Source organism: Pleurodeles waltl, chromosome 9 (genome assembly GCF_031143425.1).
Source record: "Pleurodeles waltl isolate 20211129_DDA chromosome 9, aPleWal1.hap1.20221129, whole genome shotgun sequence".
Taxonomy (NCBI): domain Eukaryota; kingdom Metazoa; phylum Chordata; class Amphibia; order Caudata; family Salamandridae; genus Pleurodeles; species Pleurodeles waltl.
The window spans coordinates 957,405,246-957,426,905 of NC_090448.1; the positions used below are offsets into that span (position 1 = coordinate 957,405,246).

A 21,660-nucleotide genomic window follows, 5' to 3' on the forward strand; every position below is an offset into this window, starting at 1 on the left:
CGAAACGGTTATCTTCGAGGGAGCAACTGTTACTCTTGCGGTTACAGTGTATATCTTGCTGCGTACTCTTTCTCTGTGGAAATAATGTCGCAGAGAAAGTCTGGATTTAAGCCTTGTCGTGAGTGTGGAGGCAAGATGTCGGTGACGGATCCTCATTCCGATTGCCTTTGGTGTTTGAGCTCCGACCACGACGTCTCGACTTGTGATTCATGTCAGCACATGAATCCGAAGGCCCTTAAAGAACGCGAGGCGAAGCTGTTTATGGCCAAGTCAAAGGAGAAGCATCACAAGAAAAAGTCTTCTCCAAGACATCGGCGTCATCGAGACTCCCGGCGCCGTAGAGAATCTCGGCGTCATTCAAGGGAGGCTCGTTCCAGGTCTCCGGATCGGCGCCGAAGGACATGGGAGGTCAGCCCCACGGTGACGCCGCATCCTTCGACGCCGTTGCCCTCTCCGGCGTCTCCAACTTCGCCTGGACAGGCGTCGGTGATTGAGGTATTGGAGCCTCAAGTGTTTTCTCCGGCGCAGACGCCGAGGCAGGCGTCGGGGTCGCCTCCGAGTCAGGCACCCCAGTATCCGGCTTTTCCCACCCCTGGAGCCGATAGTTCCGCATTCTTGAATGCGATGTATGCCATCTTCCAACAGATGGCTCCAGGGGGTGCTCCGGCTGGGCCTTTGGCCTTTTCTTTGGGTGATCCTGCGCCTCTTCGGCCAGCACCCTTTATGCCCTTTCTCCCGTTTGGGAACGTGGGCTCGGCGCCAGTGTCGGCGCCGGTGGCCGCTCCGGTGGCTTCGGAAGGATTGGCCCCAGGGATTTCCATCCCGTCGACGTCGAGATTTCGGCCTGTGACTCCGGTGGGTCCATCCGTTTCAACTGCTCTTCAGTCGGCGCCGAAGTTACCTGTGGCGCCGGATGCGGCGTCGGTGGCTTCGGAAGATCGGCGCCGATCTCCGACTTCGGCAGAGGTATTGTCGACTCCGCGGATTGAGCAACGACTGCATTCAAGGAGGCGTGCTCTCCGGGTACTAGAAGAGCAGGAGTACCAACGAGCCCTAGAGGAAGGAGAGCTAGAGGACTCGGGTGATGGGCTGCGTGGACTGGAGTCGGCCAGTGGGCTGGACACTTCCCCTGAGTGGGACCTTTCGTCCCCGGGGGAATATACCGAGGAAGCTGCTTCCTTTCATACAGTGGTACGGAAGGCAGCTAGTTTTTTGGACCTGCCTTTGCCGGTGGTGGAGGCGAAACAAAACCTTTTGACAGAGGTGTTGCATCCGGCCTCATCCGCGGCGGAGCCTCTATTAGCTTTTAATGACGCTCTGCTGGATCCGGTTTTAGAGGTGTGGAAGAAGCCGGCATCTTCCCCAGCAGTTCACAGAGCCGTGGCCAGGAGGTATCGGACGGCTCCAACTGATCCTGGTTTCCTATCTAGGCACCCTACGCCGGAGAGCTTGGTTGTGCAGGCCTCCTGTTCGTCCAAGTCAGCGCCTGGTTCTTTTCCGACGGTGCCTGGGGACAGAGATTCAAAAAAGCTGGAGGCGCAGTCGAAGAAGATTTTTTCGTCCTGCAGTCTGGCATTAAAAGCCACCAATGCAACCTGTATCCTGGGGAGGTATATTCATGCTCTGATGGATGACATCTCCTCTTCGTTTACAGAGCTTCCCCAGGGTCTTTTGGATCTTGTCTCTGATGCCCAGGCTGCTGCGACCCAAATTATCCAAACGGGACTGGATACCACCGACTCGGTAGCCAGAGCAATGGGCACAACTGTGGTGGAAAGGAGACAGGCCTGGCTCCGTAACTCAGGCTTTTCGGCAGATGTACAGTCCACATTGTTGGATCTCCCGTTTGATGGGGACAAACTGTTTGGGGCTAAGGCTGATTCGGCCTTGGAACGGTTTAAGGAGAGCAGGGCCACGGCTAAGTCGTTGGGACTCCAAGCTCCTTCTTCCACGGCCTCTTCCAGATTCTTCAGGAGGTTTCGTGGATTTGGGCGTGGCTCTTCCTCCTCTTCCTTTCGGGGAAGATATCAGCAACCTGCCTCTTCCCATCCCTATAGATCTTTTAGGGGGAGGGGTAGGGTCCGCACCAGGGGAGCTTCTCAGCAGCACTCTGCCTCTTCCTCATCCTCTGGCGGGGTGCAGCAGGGGAAGCAGCCTTAGGCTTCCACTATTTCCCACTCACTCCTCTCCTGTAGGGGGAAGATTACAGCATTTTCTCACCAAATGGGAGACTGTTACGTCGGACACTTGGGTTCTCAGTGTTGTGGGAAAAGGCTACACCCTTCCCTTTCGGGAGTTTCCGCCCCTCATCCCGCCCCGCCCTTCGTATTGTTCACAAGAACATCTCCTGTTGCTAGAACAGGAGGTAGAAGTCCTACTTTTAAAGGGCGCGGTGGAGTTGGTCCCGGAGCAGGAAAGGGGTCAAGGAGTTTACTCAAGGTATTTCCTGATTCCCAAGAAGGATGGTCGTTTGAGACCAATTCTGGACCTGAGGATCTTGAATTGGTTCCTCAAGCAGGAAAAGTTCAAGATGCTGACCCTAGCACAGGTGCTTTTGGCGTTGAACATGGAAGACTGGATGGTGTCTGTCGACTTGCAGGATGCTTACTTTCATATCCCGATACTCAATTCACACAGGAAGTATCTCCGGTTTGTGGTGGGATCGCAACACTACCAGTTTGCGGTCCTTCCGTTTGGTCTTACTTCAGCACCTCGAGTCTTCACGAAGGTGATGTCGGTGGTTGCGGCAGAGCTCAGAAGGAAGGGGATAGCAGTATTCCCTTACTTGGACGATTGGTTGATCAAAGCCAAGTCCCCGGAGCTTGTGTTGCGTCATCTGCAGTCAACAACCCAGTTGTTGTTCGACCTGGGCTTTTCGGTGAACGAGCCCAAATCTCACCTAGAGCCCTCTCAGCGCCTCCTGTTCATAGGGGCAGTACTGGATACAACATTGGGTCGGGCCTTTCCTCCGCCTCAGCGGATTCAAGATATTCAGGATTTGGTTCCAATGTTTCGAAATGGAGCGGTAGTTCCAGTCCTCAAGGTCCTTCGTCTGCTCGGTCTTTTTGCCTCCTGCATTCTGTTGGTCACGCATGCTCGCTGGCACATGAGGGCTCTTCAGTGGTGCCTCCGAAGGCAGTGGTCTCAACACAGAGGGGATCTAGAGGGTACTGTCAAGATCTCCAGAGATGCTGCTGTGGATTTGAAGTGGTGGATTGCAAGCAACAATCTTTCACAAGGAAAGCCGTTCCAGCAGTCGCCACCAGTGGCCACAGTCATAACGGATGCTTCCACTCTAGGGTGGGGAGCTCATCTGGGGGATCTGGAGATCAAAGGTCTTTGGTCTCCAGAGGAACAGATTTTTCACATCAATCTGTTAGAGTTACGGGCTGTACGTCTGGCTCTCAAGGCCTTCCTCCCTTCCCTTCGTGGTCAGTCGGTACAGGTCCTAACGGACAATACTACCACGATGTGGTACATAAACAAGCAGGGAGGAGTGGGGTCGTACCTTCTCTGCAGAGAAGCTCTTCGACTATGGTCCTGGGCAAAGGACCATCGGATTTGCTTGATAGCAAACCATCTGGCCGGAGTTTTGAACGTGCGTGCGGACAGTCTCAGTCGCCACTTCTCGACAGACCACGAGTGGCGTCTCCATCCAGATCAAGTCCGTTTAATCTTCCAGAAGTGGGGGTTTCCTCGGGTAGATCTGTTCGCCACTCGAGAGAACGCGCATTGTCCGTTGTTCTGCAGCCTTCAGTATCCGATGCAGGAAGCGTTGGGGGACGCGTTTCAAATGACCTGGTGCGGCCAGTTGCTTTACGCGTTTCCTCCCATACCCTTGATTCCTCGAGTATTGAGGAAGATTCGCCAAGACCGGGCTCTAGTAATCTTAATAGCTCCGGATTGGTCAAGGAGGGTGTGGTACTCCGACCTTCTCCAACTCTCAACGTGCCCGCCGCTCCGTCTCCCTTTCAGGGCAGACCTCCTCTCACAGTCGCAGGGGCAGGTTCTACACCCCAACCTCCAGAGTCTGCACCTACATGCCTGGAGATTGAACGGGGCAACCTGAGTTCCTTCTCTCTCCCGCCTGAGGTAGTGGATGTTATATTAGCGGCCAGGCGACACTCCACTAAATCTATCTACGCTAATAGGTGGTCTAAATTTGTTGCGTGGTGTGGAGAGAGGCAGATTGATCCTTTACATGCTCATCTATCGGACGTTTTGTCTTTTGCTCTATCTCTGGCGCAGAAAGGTTGTGCAGTGGCTACCATTAAAGGTTATTTATCGGCCTTGTCAGCCTTCATATGTCTTCCAGACCAACCATCTTTATTTAAATCCCCTATTGTTATCAGATTCTTGAAAGGTCTTCTAAATCAATATCCTCCAAAGCCATTCGTTATGCCGCAATGGGATTTGTCCTTAGTCCTGACTTTCCTTATGGGGTCCCCTTTTGAACCTATGCATTCTTGCCCCTTGAGGTTTTTGGTTTTAAAAACAGTCTTCCTGATAGCTATAACATCAGCAAGGAGAGTGAGTGAGTTGCAGGCCTTATCAGTAAAACCCCCTTATACAACTTTTTATGGGGATAAGGTGGTGTTGAGGACCAAGGCTGCTTTCCTCCCGAAGGTTGTTTCACCCTTCCATTTGGCTCAGGCAATTACTTTGTCCACGTTCTATCCTCCGCCTCATCCTTCCAAAGAGGAAGAAAGACTGCACCGTCTGGACCCAAAGAGAGCGTTGAGCTTCTTTATCGATAGAACAAGGGATTTCAGGCTGGAGGATCAGCTGTTTATTGGATACGTGGGCAAGAGGAGAGGAAAGGCAGTCCACAAGAGAACACTATCCAGGTGGGTTGTTCTTTGCATTAAAATATGTTACTCTTTGGCAAAGAAGGATCCTCCTGAGGGCATTAGAGCTCATTCCACCAGAGCTAAGTCGGCCACTTCGGCCTTAGCCAGAGGTGTTCCTGTGGTCGACATCTGCAAGGCCGCAACTTGGTCGTCCCTTCACACTTTTGCAAAACATTACTGTTTAGATTCTGAGGTTAGAAGGGACGGTCATTTTGCACGGTCAGTGCTGCAGGATTTCTTGGTTTGACCATTTAGGCACCCACCGCCGGGCGTGGTACTGCTTTGGGACTCTATTCATGAGGTGAGGAATCCACAGGTAGTTGTATCCATCAGAAGAACGAGTTACTTACCTTCGGTAACGACTTTTCTGGTGGATACATTAGCTACCTGTGGATTCCTCACGGTCCCACCCGCCTCCCCGTTGCCTTTATGGTCTTGCCAAGTAATCCTTGAGTGCGCTCCTCTTGGTCTTTGAGGGTGCAATAGATGTATATATAATATATTTATATATATATATATATGTATATGTGTATATATTTTTATGTATATACTTGGTGTGTGTATATATTTTGAAAAGAGAGAGTTTTATATATACATATATATATGTAGATTTACAGTTATTCGTACAATGTGGTATATTTTTACAATATAATGGATGTTGCCTTGCTCTTTCATTGCATTGCCTGGTTGTTCTCATGCACGTAAAAAAGGATTGGTACTGACGTCTGCACGTCGTCGAGGACCTCTTATTGCCTGTATGACGTCAGACGGCGTCGCGTGCGAGACAGTGACGTCCTTGTCGACGTGCAGAGACTAGTAAGAAGATTTCCGTCGAATGCTGGCGCCATGGGAGTATTCATGAGGTGAGGAATCCACAGGTAGCTAATGTATCCACCAGAAAAGTCGTTACCGAAGGTAAGTAACTCGTTCATTGGTTTGGTTGCCCAATTACAATAGGTGGCGTGTTGTTTGGATGAAACTAGCCTTACAAATGCCGTAACAATATAGCCTAACACTGCAGAGGTATTTGCACACTTGCACAGAAAGCTCAACACAATGACTTACTGGCATTAATGATGGTGACCAAGCACTGCTGATGTAGGACACTCTCGTGGATTTGCACAAGAGCACACATTGTTGCAGATTTTCCATTACTTTATTTGCCAACGTTTGTGACTGTCCTTGGGACACCAGTGGTAACCTGGACATAGCTGGGCAGACTTGCATTGAGTGACCTAGTGGACGGCCATAAATTGCACATGTTATATAGTTTGAAGCCAAGCACACCAAATTACTGTTAACTCGTCGTGAATAATGCTCTAATACATACCTTCATGATAACCTGGTATATTTCTCAGTGGTTACCACAATCTCACACAATGCCATCTGCACTTGCAGATGTTGGGACATGCTAAAATAGCTGTGTCATTGTTATCTGCGTTCACAACCGTAACCGCAGTATACCTAAATGCCCTGAAAAATAGGTGGCCTGATGAGATTGGGAATACTTGTAGAGCAGGGTGTAAAACGTGCTGCAAAAGAAGATATCTTTGAATAGATGGCATGATAATATGTGCATTCTTGTAGCGGCCTATATTGATGCTTGTGGTAATCTGGGTATATTTGTAAAATATGATATTGGGTATGTTGCACTGGAAACCACTGTAAATGGCTGAATGCAGAATACTTTAATGGAATCAAGTGACTGAATGCAGAGAGAGACCAAGGATACATCCAGATGCTAGTCAAGCCATTGTCTGTCCCTGTCTGTTTCATGTTAGTTATGTGGCAGAAGCGCAGGTATGTTCCAATTCTTTTAATAAGATATTACAGCAACACACATGTCCCTTCCTCCTGTCTCCTTTCCACTTGACTAACCGTCCTCCCCCCCCCCCCCCCCCCCCCCCCCCAACCCCTGGCCTCAAATCCTCCATACGTAACTTCCCTTCACCCTGGCGCCTTGAGGTTCCAGACGCGAGTGGATAAGGCACTTCAAGATAGAGCGGTGTGACCCTACAATTTGAAAATTGCTTGTTTCTTTGACAAGTCTGAATGTTTTTGGTGTATTTGTTGATGCAGACTTGGATCATTCTTAAGCTGTGTCTAATTTAAGCTGTAATGGGAACAGTTCCTGTCCATATAACACAGAGCTGAATTTTAAAATCAGTGTGTTTTAATTTTTTGTCGAGATAGCTTTTGTGTGCTTCTGGATCAACAGACATTCAGTTCTATGAAAAAGCCATCTTGGAGGCTCCTACTTTGAAGCTGTTGATGGTGCTGAGTTTATTTGCCTATTGAACACAGTCTAGTGGACATTGATGCAGTTAATGGTCAGTTAACTGGCCAAAAATTCTGTTAGCAAGCTTGGAGGAAGTGGAGAAGCACTACTCAGAGAGAAGTATTGGTGGCTAAGGCTTGTGATGGTTGTGCACAGGAAGGCTGCTTTATATAATAGACTAGTTGGGTTGTCGGCCAGTTGATCAGTTAGTTGGGTTTTTGGATAGAATTTGCAGAGTAACTAACGGGTCACCAATTTGTATCCATGAGAATAAGGCATCACATTTAGAGAAGTGAAATATGCTTTGTATGATTTAGCTGGTTAAAGGCATTCTCAGTCAGAAGAAAGCAAGAAGTGTTAACACCAAACCAAAGGTGTTCAGAGACTTTGTGCATTTTGGAGTCTTGAGTTGAGGATATTCAAGTAAGGATTCTGTAGAAGAGATTTGTTGAGGTTGTCAAATGCCCAGAACATTGCTAGTAATAATTGTTCAACCTTCGGTTTAAGGTAGTTGGGTGTGATTAATCAAGATCAATTTCGTCAGTCTTTAAAAGTGTTACCAGTTTGACCCATATTGATACTATTCAAGCTTCTAAAACAGCTATCAGCAGTTGCATTTGGTAGCAGCTGTGGAGATATTTCTGGAGAGCTGAAGTATGTTTGGAGAGGGTCGGAGAACACATTGCTTGTTCTAAAGATTATATTGGTCAACTATTTTAAGAAAAAACGATTGAGTTTTGATTGTTGAGTACAAGTGCCTATCCTCTATTTCGATAATCTGTTCACCACAGTTCCCCATCGTCGGCTAATATTTGCATGGGTTGCTCAATGTAACTATATGCATAATTTGCATGATAGTGACAATCTGTTTGATATTCTGATCTAGTGATTTGTTGGTGTATGTTTAGCCCAGTTAGAGAAAGTGCTATCATGGCATGAAATGGTGGTTGAGGCTGTACAAATGCGAAACAGTGTAACCTCCTAGAGCCAGCTGTTTAAGTTGAATCTTACAATAGAGTCACATTGTGTTTGTTAAAGATGATAAATGTTTATCAGGTAGAAGGGGCATAATTCACTATGGCTGTATTTTCAGATTACCTAAATAAGTTAACATTTGTCTTTCTGAAATGTACAATATAATGTAGGAATTGTAAACTTCTTTCATGTTGCAGATTTTCATTATGTATTTTTCCACTTGGTACTTGTGCTTATCTATAGTTGCAGCAGAATGCACTGCTTCTATTTCTGGGCAGCTGTCCTTTATCACCTTTGCAGCGCTCTTTGTCATCGCTGGTCTCATAGCAACGTTGACGAAAACTGTAATTGAGTTTAGCTCTGCTTTGTGTTTCTTGCTATGGCGTACTCCTGTTTGGTTTAAGGCTGTAGCTGCCTGCATTTAGGATGTTATACTTTCCTCTCGAAGGACACGGACACTTGGAAATGAACATGACTGTTTTCTTTTATTTGTTTTAATTCAAATGTATGATTTCAATTACTGTTTGAACTTGTCCTCTTGTGAGGCGCTCTCTGAGGCCGTGTTTGAGCTATAAAAAAATCACATTTTTGCAATAATACATACACTGCGCACAATCTCAGTATCTGAACGCTTTATAGACATTTTGCACATTATGAAATTGCTGACTACATTCAGTCCACTGGAAAATATTTCTTAACACTTAGAATGGTCAAAAGATTAAAAACTGGCTACCTCTCAACACCTCTTCTGTTTAATCCACACGTTTGAATGGCCTCAGCAGTTCTCTGTTTTCTGTGGCCCAAAATGTTCCTAAAACAGGAGGGGTAACATTTACGTTCTGTTCTGTGTCAATTATTCTGTATTGTAGTCATTTGATGGGGGGTGAACACCGGTTGTAGAAAACCCTGAAACCAAGTTGTAGACCAGAGCATCAGGTTACCGATAAAACTTGAGGCAGGATGGCTATAAGGCCATTCGAACGTTCCATCATCTGTGGGTATTATGTTCTAAATTAGGCTCGAAGAAACACAACGATAAACATTGGAAGCTTAGTACTGCAAGCTTATACCAGCCATTACTATCCCTCACCTCATTGTTCAATTAAGCTCTCAATATTCCAGACGTTTAATAATCACTTAAAACCCCCAGCGGTTTGCAAGCTAGCATGAAGATCTTCAAATCCTTCTTTACCACAAGCACACTAGAAACCTGTTTATATTAACCCAAGCTTATGCATGCTTATTGGACATGCCTGACAATTAAAATGATTAAGAGAGTTTAAGTAGATGGCCATCAAGTGAGAGTGACCAAAGAAGTTGGAAGCTTCATGTGGAATAAAGTGTGGACGATTTGCATATTACAGGTAAAAGAACCAAGTGCTTTTACTTAATATTTCAGAAGCACTTTTAGTACCGAAGGAGTGAATTGTAGAAGGCATAAACCGTAGTTGTACAGATGTAGAAAATGCTTGAAAACCTTGTGTTCCTTTCGCGTGCTTAACATTCCACAAGTGCCCTTTGTAGCAGACTTAACCCACCTTTCAATTGTAGACCACAAAATAATCGTGCCCGGCCCATAAACCTAAACTGGTATATGAGAGGTGAAACAAAAGGAAATGCAAAAAAGCTAGAGTTAGAAAATGTTAGTCACTACTATGGAACAAGCAACCAGGTAAATCCGTGGCTTCCTCTTAAAGCTCCTTGTAGGTCAACACATGTCCATTGCTAGCAATAATCTTTTCTCCGTAGGCAGACACTAAAGCGATATGTCAAAGGAAAACGTGCACATGTAGAATGTGCATGAAGGAAACTTTAGTCCACTTTATATGGAGTTGGCAATGTTTGAAAAACGTATAAGAGATGTTAGATTATGGAAAATCAGAGATATTTGATGCAGAGATTTTTTTTTTTTTTTTACTCAGCAATTGATTAAAAGACTTACCCATGGAAATACAGCGGACGCGTTTGAATATTAGGTTCTCGAAATACTAATTTAGGCTTAATTGGAAGACATTATTTTGATCAGTTCAGTTTTTAAAGTAAATGTCCCCTTATCTGCCGGCTGTAGTGCACATTTTAAAACAGGAAGTTCATCCCAAGACTAGTTTACCCTCTCCATCCTCCCGGGTTAGCTAATACTTAACATCCACGTTTTTGCATTTTCTCCAGTGCATCATAAAGACTCTCCAGCCCCCTCGTTCCTTCTGAAGTCGGAGAAGAACTTGGTGCTTGTTCAGCACATGTAAAATAAGCACTTACAAATCAAGTTCAAAAATATATTGGTGTGAAAAAAAGATGTCTAAAGCAGATCTCGAACACAGTCACACATGCATGAGAAACTTTGGGATTCATGCCCAACAAGTCATTCATCGTCCATGCTTGATGTCATTGAGATAGTTGCTTGCTCATTTCCCTCCGTGGGAAACGAAACTCGAATAGATGTGTTCTGTTGACATAGTTGCTCCTAATTTTTACTTGTGTTCCTGTGTTCCCAATACATTGTAAAAATAACTTTTATAAAAATCGGTGGATAGCATTAAAGTTGAAAGGTGTGTTATTGGCCTTGGACCACACCTGGACATTCAGAAACTATATGGGGGGAATTAAAATGGTTCAGCTTCTAGAGATTGGTTTTTGTTCTCTTTACTGGCATAGAAATAGGACGAAATGCATGCTGCTAGACGCAAATAATAGTAAAACTCCAAAACCAATTAACAAAAGTGAAAACTTGGTAAGAAACTTAATTGTTTCCACTATTTATATAAAATGTCACTGAAGCTCTTTAATGGTGACAGAGTTATTTTTAGGAGGCCTTTTTTTTGCAAAAAAGTAAAGTGCTTAATTTCTGTTATATATTAAGGCATTTAGCTGGATTATTCTTTCCAAATTTTACATTACAGATGTGTGAGGGTTCCCCTAGGGTCTGTATATAAGAGAATAAAATCACTTTAACTGGCTTGATATGCTATCCGGGCATAAACAGACAAATCTGATAGAGACATCTAGTTGCAGATTTCTTACCTTCAAATTTCCCCCCAGGGGTCGGTGTGGATCCAGTGATTTTTCACTAGTAGTATCCCTGCTCGCCGTTAAGTGGCGTTGATAGGCTCCACATCTGTTGTCGCCCACACCAGATAGGACATTGCAGGTCCTATATAAGCGCCATCCCATTGCCATGATGTCAGTTCTTTGTGCCAGTCTTGCGCTAATCTGAACAAAGAGCTACCCCTCAATCATGTTTTGACTGGTCTTTTTCAACTTTGTCAATTTTTTATTTGAATAAATCTACTTCTAGTGCATCAAGGAATGTCTTTGCGGAAGACTGGTTTGAAGCTCTGAAAGTCCTGTCATTGGGCGATGTCCGTGTCTGGATCTGCACCTCTTATGGCTTTGGTGTCTGGAACACGACCCAAAGTTGTGCTCTGAATGCCAGGCCATGAATCCGAAGGCTTTGAGGGAGCAGTCCCTAAAGCTACTGGCAGCCTGGCGGTCAACTGTGTGCAAGTTCAGGTTGAGAGGATGGTCTTGGGATAGGTTGCCGAGACCCCCCCCCCCCCTTCCCTTTGTTGTCCCACTTCAAGTCCTTGGGACGATCAGGTAAGTCGAGGTATAAGAAGCTGAAGAAATTGAAATGTTCTTTGACTTCACCTCATCCGTCAGCTGGTGAGATGAGGGAACGGAAGCATCGTCGATCTAGGCTTCCCTCTCCGGAGCCTGCTTCACGGCCGAATCTGCACCTCCTGATTTTTCTGGGAGCCTGAGCGACCTCTCCCCAACTTAAAGTTCTGTGAGGCCATGTGCCTAATTTTTGGGCAGTCGCACACCGCTGGCATGCCTTCTGGCCCACGGAGTTTGAAGGGGTGCCTTAAAACTCCGCTCAGGTGGCTTTGGCTCCGAGTGGCACCCGAGGATCCATTCTTGGATCTGGTCCAGCGTCAGAAGGTCGAGGTGGTATGACCGATGCCAGTCCGGATCCAGGTTTCGATGTGGACATTCCTGGCGCTGCGTGTTAACCCAGACAGTGCCGACCTCATCCTTATTACAGACCATGACATAGAGTCAGATGGGCTTCGTACACCGCAGACAGGACTTTGCCTCCTATGTTGGATCCTCAGCCACTTTTCTATGGGTTTGTTTAGGGTGAGGAGTGGGAGGGGTTGCTGGACCCTTTGGAATACCAGCTCCATGACTCTATGGACTGGCGTATGTACTTAGGTATAGACAGTGGGCTGGATACTGCCCCAGACACTGGCATGCTTTCTCTTCCTACTGTGGCTACAGAGGAGGGAGCATCCTATTCTGTGGTCATGCGAAGAGCAGCCGATGTCCTGGACCTTGAGTTGCCTTCGGTGGCAGTTACGACTAACCTCCTGACAGAGGTGCCTCAACCTGGAGCTTCATCCTCGGAACCCCTGCTCCCCTTCAATGAAGCCATCACAGATGTCTTACTGGGTACCTGGTCAAAACCCAGCACAGAGGCTCCTGTGAACAGGACAATTGCCTGCCGCCATCACCCTGCTCCAGGTGACCTAAGTTTCCTTAGTAAACACCCTACCCCTGAGAGCTTGGTCATCCAAGCCTCCACCTCCCAGGGCGTGTTCACTTTTGCACCCCCATATAGGGAATTCAAAAGGCTTGGACACACTTGAGAAGATAATGTTTTCTTCAGCCAGCCTGACATTGGGGTTTGTGAACACTGCGTGGCTTTTGGGATGGTATTCTCACACGCTGGGGGATATGATTGTACAAATGCTACCACAGGTCACGGAGGAGGACTAGGCTGTCTTCCTGAAGCAGTTTTGATGGGAGAGACGAAGCAAAGTCCACAATCCAATGTGGACTGAACATGACCGACTCAATGGGCAGAGCAGTTGCATTGACAGTGGACTGCGGTGCCACACCTGGTTGAGGACATCTGGCTTTTCAGGGAATGTGCAAGTCAATCTCAAAGACATGCCCGTTGATGGCACCCATCTCTTACGAGAGAAAGCAGACTCAACGTTCGATCGCTTCAAGGATTCCCGTGGTACAGCCAGGTACTTGGGCCTTGCGGCTGCCCCTCATCCCCTCAGGCTGCTTTTCGATCATCAAGGTTTCTCATACTACGTCACTGTCTTGATAGCTGTATATTCCCATATATTTTACTGAGCCTTCATGCTACTTTAACGTGGGTATAATCTGTAAATAGCTTGTGATATCAGTGGGGACTTCAGATTCCATTAAAGTTATCATAATTTCTTATAATAGAGGTATCTTAAATTATCGTTATTTATGAGAAGAAAATCCATCAGTACATTGAGATAGTAGAACATGCCTCTTGGTAAAGGAATTGTCTTGGATTTCAGTATGCACGCTAAAATCTCCTCTGTGATGGTAATTGGGAATAGGGCTAAAGGGCATCCTTGAAACTTAGGCTGACAAGTGGGGCAGAATTTTTATCAGTATAGATGCAACAATGCTGGGTGGTAGGAATTTATGCATTCCTATAGATTCTGGAAGGTTCCGTCACAAAAAATGTGGTTGAAATGTGTGATTTCAAGCAAAGCTGGAGGTTTGCAGGACATTGAGAGTAGAAAATGGTACGGGTGCATGCGAAGCACACCAACCTGAACTCACCCAGATGTTTGGTTTTCAGATGTGTCTAGGTCTAGTAGATTTTTCTACATGGCAGCGTCCCAAAGTCCAAAAAGTGCAGCCTTCACCATTCCAAGTGGGACGATTTTGAGAGTTAGACAAGCTCTCATGGCCCAAATGTAAAACCAAAGCCCAAAATAATCCAATGTCCTCTTGCTTGCCGTTGGGCTAAGATCTTTTAGTGTGCGTAAAGAGGGGGCTGAAAGACTGGTATAGTTGGGAAGGGGGCACCCTCTTTAGTTGGGAAGGGGGCATAACCATGCCCGCACTGGTTAATAGCCACCACCCCACAATTTTTATTTTTATTTTTTTTATTCCCTAGCATCTAGTAGGCTTACATTCATTGAAAATAGGTTGAGGCAGGGGTTCACATTGGCACCCCTACTGTTTTCCATATTTATAGCAGATCATCAGTTTTGGTGGTGGATTGTGGCACCAGGCCTAAAATGGATGGGAAGCATGTTGCATGCCTTTTGTATGCAGATGATCTTGTAATATTAGATCAAATTGAGATAGGTCTGCAAAGGAAGCTGAATGCATTTAGGGAATATTGTAGTCACAAAAAACTGGTGGTAAGTATGAAAAAAACAAAAGTATTGAGTTTTTGGAAAAAAAGGGCACAGTTTAATTGGCTGTTAGGACCACAAAGTTTAAATGGAATACACATTTTGAGGCATTGAGAGTAAGGGCTCTCGCTTCAGTTAACGACCTGAAAATATTTAACAGTGATTATGGTGAGATTTCATATAGGCTTGTGTTTAGAACATGCCGCCATGAGACTACCCCAGTTTCAGTATGGAGCTGAAATGATATATATAAGTGGCAAAAGGTATGGGATGCTGAGGAGGGAAGATGTTTAAAATGCTTACTATCCCTACCTAGATCTTCCATGGCCCAGGCCGTAAGAATGAAGACTGGCTTGGTGTCATGGAATATACTGGCTAGAGTGGCGGTGATAAGATGTTTGCAATAACTGAACACTGGGGAGGAGAACAAGGTATCCCAGTGGTGTAAGAATGAAATTCAGGAAACTGAACTACTTATATGGGAAACAATTTAGAGAAAGTTAGTTAAGTGGTACCCACAGAATTTACATTTGGAGGTTGCTAAAAGCGAGCTCAAGGTAAGGGGCAAGGAATTGTCCAGAAATTATGATCAACAGTATCTTGAGGGGGACAAATGTGTGTGTGTGTGTGTTTTTTTTTTTTTTTTTTTTTTGTAACTCGTAACAGAATATTGCTTGGTTTTTGTATGTAGATATATTACGTAATTACCGGCTTAGAAATGAACTGCTACACTTAAGGATTGAAATTAGCCCTGGGCATATTAATGAGAAAATGCACACAATGATGATAGCTTCAGGGGGGAATTGTACATGTGGTTTAAATACCCAATGTGATATTTTACATATTTTATTTGATTGTTTGAAAGCTTTGACTCTACGAAAATGATCTTACGCCCAATTTTTTACAGTATGATATTAAACATTGATTGCAAGCAGTTGAATTATTAACCAAAATGCGTTCCGTGGACATAGCATGTGCTATTGAGAGGTTTTAGGTTTGTGGTAAAAAAAAAAAATTGTGTATATGGGTCAGTAGGTTTTATGATGAATGTATTTATCGGAGGTTGCATTTTTAGACGTTTGATTATAGGATTTTAATGAATGGGTTATTTTATGTTAATCATGGAGGGTTGCAATTAAGAACTGTTATGTGCATATGTTACAGGTTTAAGGACAAAATTCTAAATAAATGTTTCCTTGAATGACTGACCGAAGGGTATTAAAATCAGTTGGCAAGAAGAGAGTAGATTTTGTACTTAACGTTGTTGATGGAGAAAACCCAAAGGTTAGCTTTTCTCTTTTGGGTTGACATTGGTGTGTTTGTTGGATACCAGATAGAGGGATGCAAACACATTCAGTCCAGTGCGGAGGTATGGGTGGAAAGCATTGAATGAATCAGGTCTAGAAAACCAGGTCGAGGATATAGCCTTTGAAGGATGTTGTTTAGGCTATTGGTCTCAAGCTGTATGATTGTATCTTCTTGGTATGACATTTAAGACTCCCAATTGTGTCCTTGTTTAAGTGATGCTACTAGTTTCAAATGTTTGTTGTTTTTTTTGCATTTGTAACACAAGGGACAGCTGCTGCTGTCGACCAGTGATAATGATACACTGACTTGGGGACCGACTCAAAGGCGAGTGTGGCATACTTTTCATCTGTTATAACTAAGAACGGACCTGCTACACAATACGAAATGCCATCTTAAGTCTTGTTCATTTTTTTCACAGTCATTGAAGAAGTGTTGAATCATGTAATTTATAGAAGTGCCCAGACTCTGCAAGATATTATATCAGCAAATATTTAAACCAACTCCTGAAGTAACTGAATCTGGCCAACTCCTTCCACTACTTATATAATGTTATTGATAGAAGGTAATCTCCTTGCAATAATGTCTGCATATGTCACATACATATCCAAGTTGTCTCTCATATTACAGCACAGAGTAAGTCGTCTAAACTCTATTATCCTTCAACAATTATGGAAACAATAGGGCCAAATCTGGCCAAAAACTAGCTCAAGTTAATCACATATAATTTTATACCACAGAAAAGGCCAGGGTTGATGCTGTTGGCCATACAAGATCTTCACATGGAGGCTGTTGGACCCTGTTCGGGGTGGGGACACAGGGCAGACCGGCTACCGTGGTGGTTGAGGGCGTTTGCCATTGGGGTCCTGTAGTCTGTCCCACTGTGGCTCTATACCCAGTGCCAAGTACACACCTTCCGAACTTTGCTCAAGATAGCGAGTGCGAGTAACCAAAGGCCTCAGGGGAAAGTTCTTTAGAGGACAAGAGTTCAGAACAGAACACAAGAGACTGTAAATGTGTTGTGCATCCCAGTGCTTATCATAGTAAAACGAACGTGCTTTATTATCACAGCAGAATGTAATACGGTAGTTAGTTGGAGCTCAATTGCAGGGCTGTAAATCGAATTCCGATGTCTGTTTAGGAGGTCTACCCACTATGGCACTCGCCTTTCTAGGAATGGTTATTGTGCTTCTTTCTTCAATTATATATGTACAGATTAGGCACAGGTGCAGTTCACTAGTTCTCTCGTGCTCGGTGTAGTTAGCAGTTTGTCAATGGTTTGTACCGAAATTAAAGGGGGCTGGCTCTTTAGACAACATTCACTGTTTCCAGCTGCTGAGCTCTGTCTACCTGTTTAGTTGAGTAATTTCATGCTAGGACCCTTTACCTGCTCACGCTGTCACAGTCGGCCGGTGCTGGTGGATGTTCCACATAATACCTCAAGGCAGTTTGGGGTATAAATTATTATATGTGGCATAATGTACTCTCCTGTCCCACAGGCCTCGAAATATCTTCACTGTTTTTATTGGCAGCAAAAATTTATTTGGGACCGTGCTTTGAGCTGTTTACTCCCCTGAAGTGGTGAGTAAATTAATTTGTCAGTCGTATTGTTCCTATGCACTAATGGTCATTTTGCAGGATTGGAACCTTTGAGAACTATTGGTGGCGTGGTTCGGTCGTTTTTCGATTTGATTAGATGTTTTTTGCTTGTCCTAAATTGTAATCGTATCCCTACATAGATGTAGACACGAGATTGCCATGCTCAGTTTCCATGTGTTTATAATGTTAAATATTTTTGCGTTCACTTAAGGATTACCTATCTTGCTACTAATATAATTTGTGTTTTATTGAATGCATCACTGCCTCTCAAATGTTTGGTAGCATTGAGAAGCAAGGAGCCATAAATCTGCTTAGTGGCCTCATTTCAAGTCCCTACCCTCAGCCAGTTCTGACTTATTTCCGGGTAGCACTTGTGTTATGTCCTCATCTCTTCCGACGTTTTCGCCGACATTCCTGGCTTTACAACAGTATCTGCCTGTGCTGGGCTGCCTTGATGCAGCTTCAGGGTGGAATGGTATGGACAACTGAATGAGAAGTTGAATCGCTGCTCCGCTGCATGGGCAGATCAATTAAATATTGTGGAGAAAAGGGAATCTTAACGCTGAGATGTCGCAACGTAAGTTTACAAGAAAGAAAACTACCTGCACGTCTCTGAATGTAATAGATGCCGGCTAAAAAGTCTAGTCTGGCAGTAGGATCACACATGACATGAGGCAGCGTGGCAGCAGATCTGTAATCTGTTTTGGTTATCTCTGAAAGGTGGACAGACTTGGCGTCACTATTACTATTGGCGAGAACGCAGGACTAAGGAATAGTTGGGATTATTTTTGAAAGACTTGTAGGTCTGGGTAGGGGACAATGACATGACAGATTTGTTCATTATCAAACACCTTTCACTAAAAGAGTCACCTCAGAAAGGCTGACATTGATTTGAGGCAGGGTCAGTTCCCAGGCACCCTCTGAAAGACTCTAACTCAAAATTACTGCGTCACTTTACACATAACAGGCGCGGTTGGATATCACACATTGAGGCGAAGGAGTCTCTTGGTGCTTATTACTCCGGTTTACTAATTTTTATAAACCTTGGAAGGATAAAAGGTTGCCTCTACCTGCCTAAAAATTAGCTTGTGCCCCTACTTATGTTTGTTATTCCTACTTTAAGAAAGCGAGGTTGACTGGAGACGTTCTGGGTGTTTTGAATTTGTAAATTACCCCAACTGTAGGATTAATGGCAATTTCTAGATCTTTCACAAATTACACCAACATACGTAAAATGAAAGGAATATTGCAAGTCACCAAGGGATTCTGAGGCGAGATGCAGGCAGGAGGGTGAAGACCATATTTTCATAAAGTTGGGGCACTCTGTGGTGGCAAAAATATTCCTAAAATATATGTAGAGGTTTTTTTTTGGGTTGTTTAAAAATACATGGTAATATAACACCTCCCTCCCCCCAACACACACATCCACTTTTAACTCCTCAATCACTATCTTCTTACGAAAGTGATACTGTGCCACAGACGTGCAATACATATGGAACCTCTCCATTGTAAATAAGTCCCAAAGTACGCAACTCCTGATTGGTTGCAAAATATAATTGAAGCAATTTGATGTCACTTTGAAAAGAGGCAACGAGGATTTTTTTTAGGTATTTTCCTTTTATTGTTTAAATATTTATAATTCTGTGGAGTGACCTGCCTTTCGCACTGTTTGCTCACTTTGGCAGCAGCCAGGGGACGTCGTTGCGCGCATAATAATTAGTGGTGTCACAACTAGACCAATATGGTTTGCGTTTATTACAGGATTCTATGTATTACAGAACTGTTTAATCACCTGCACGTGAAACATAATCCTTAGTGACAGGAGTTCATGATTCGTAGTGACCAAGAGCTCTATAAACATTTACGCATAACCGCGCAAAGTTATTGTCAATTATTTGTAAGTTCCGCATTTGCAGACTGTGAAGGAGTTTTTGTAGGTGGTCGTAACATTTTGAGCTACCTTTGTTTAGCTGATTACTGTGCAAATGTATTCATTTGCATGCTAGATTGTTATGGGAGATGACCTGCTTCCTGCTATATGGGATTATAATGCATTATGTGGCAATTGAAAGAAAAACTTGGCATGCGCAGAGGAGAGAGGGCATGACATGCTTGTTTTTGCGCTTTTCATTTGTGTTCAGTTTTGTGTTGCTTTTTCTTTTATTAGATGGTATTGGTTTGCAGACTGTTTTAGGTAAAGAAAAGCGGGCTACTTTTATTTTTCACCCTTAACCTAGTGCTAACATGTAAATGTTTGCATTTTTCAGATGTTCCAGCTGCAGAACAAGAGAAACTTTTTATACAGAAGCTGCGGCAGTGTTGTGTACTCTTTGATTTTGTTTCGGATCCACTTAGTGATCTGAAATGGAAGGAAGTAAAAAGAGCTGCGTTAAGCGAAATGGTGGAATATATTACCCATAACAGGAATGTAATTACAGAGCCCATTTACCCAGAGGTTGTTCATATGGTAAGTTAGCATTTCTGTTCGTTTTCACGTTTGACATGTTCTCTCCGGAAAAGCAGCGCTGTCTTAGCCTTATTGTCCGTGACTTTTATAGTGACCCACAGCGGTGAGAAAATGTATCTTTCTTTTGTGGCTGCGCTTTAGAAGCTTCGCAGTCGAGTTTAAGCAACACACACCAGGCCAATGTGTAGAAACACACTCTTAACTTGCATGCTAGATTCCCTCTTCAGCACTCTGTTTACCACCATGATTGTTTAAGGACCGCCCAGGAACCTCTGCCACACCAGTGGGGTAGGTTATTTGGGTAGGTGCAAATAATAAGACCGCATGATTGTTAACTTTAAGGGGAGTACTGAAAAATATATATGCGGTTCACAGCAGTTATTCCCTAGATCCCGTCACACGAAACAGTGCGCAAGGCCTCTCTGTGCAGTTATCCAGGCCTCCATGTGTATTGTTTAATCTCCAAAGCCCCACCCCCGTTAACTTTCTTTTGTCATGGGAAGTGCAGCTGTTTCAGCAACAGCGCCATGACCGCAAATACTGTGTGAGCATATATGAAACCTCAACCAGACCAAGCCAAGTGGGAGCACTCTGGAGCCCCTGCTCTATTTATGACATTCAAAGGCAGAGCACTTTAAGCATTACTGACAAAAATTGACACGACTACCTTGTTTGTATAGTTCTTATTCCCACAATATTGCAGTCACACTAATCTGCAAATAACCTGTTACTCGATGTAATAGTACTGAATTCATTAACCTCAGTAGGGTGAAAAGTATGTATACGCTATGTCTATAGCGGGAACCTAGCCAAAAAGCAGCGGGGCTCTGTAAATGACCGGAGACAAACACAAAGTCAACTAGTAAGAGGATATTGAGCTCGGTTGAGAAAGGGTAATACATTGTAAGATGAGTCTTCAGAACTTTTCTACTTTGTAGAAGTGTTGGAGTGGTGAGCTGCCTCAATTGCATCCATGTTTTTATGTGGGTTGCATACACAATGTTGCAGCAGGGACACTTGCAGAGCTGTGCTGGTCTTTTATTCTGTATCAATTATAAAGCCTTCTGCACCTTTTATATATATTTTTTTATTAATTCTGGATCTATACTGATTTCTAACCCAGCAAGGTATTATCTTAGCGATGTGGGGGATGACCATACCGGGAAGTCACTTCTTTTTGGGCTCACAAATGGTAGCTTTCCTTAGTCCTCCAAGGTGGCTCTTGCTTTTGTAGTGAAAAGGAATACAGGCATGTAGTTCACACTGCCTCCTTCAGATTGTACTTACAGAAGTAAAGGGGCTATTAGAACCTGATAGACCTATCTCAGAAGCCTTGACTGTTGCAGAGTAATGATAGGGGACCCTGCTCCAAACCACTGGAACCAGAACACAGACACACACACACACTCTGGTATTTTATGCTGTTTAATATTTATTATTGTTTATGTAACAAAAATTGTACACATTTGGTGTGTCATAAAAATGGCCAACTCATCAATTAATTATGGTTAAAGTGAATACAATATAAATCGAAATATCATTCGTTCCATTTTCCTAATTTATTGATTACTCTAGAACCCCCTATTGTCCGTGTGGCATCATATTATTATGCTTACTTGTTTGTTGCTGATCCATATAATATCCTTGCTGTATTCCACAGGGTCCTCAGTTAAATGTCACACCGACTGAGTTTCCCACAGCATCTGTTTTAGGTTTATAACCCTGTTTGCAATAGCCACCTGAAAACTATGCTTTAATTTGAAGCATTTGAAAGCAATAGTACATGTTACATTTTGAACACCTTTAATGTGGAAATTGGAGGTTTTCGCAAGGTCATCCAGTGATAATAGGCTTAAAGTAAAAATATTCTGCTTGCATGAACGGATCACAAAAATGTTATTCATCTTAAAGTCTAATGCATACTAATGCAAATTGCACAACTACAGACCATGATGTATCAAGGCTCTAAATACAAGCATGGATAGA

At 44.0% G+C, this 21,660-nt stretch overlaps 1 protein-coding gene across 3 annotated transcripts in view; it reads left to right on the top strand.

The window, feature by feature from the left end:
- PPP2R5C (protein phosphatase 2 regulatory subunit B'gamma) overlaps positions 1-21,660 on the top strand; it is a 1,141,542-nt gene that overhangs the window by 400,005 nt on the left and 719,877 nt on the right. For all 3 annotated transcript variants that reach the window (XM_069208343.1, XM_069208345.1, XM_069208344.1), the window contains one exon: positions 19,475-19,674. In XM_069208343.1, coding sequence (XP_069064444.1) covers positions 19,475-19,674 — 200 coding nt within the window. The remainder of the gene's footprint in view (positions 1-19,474; positions 19,675-21,660) is intronic.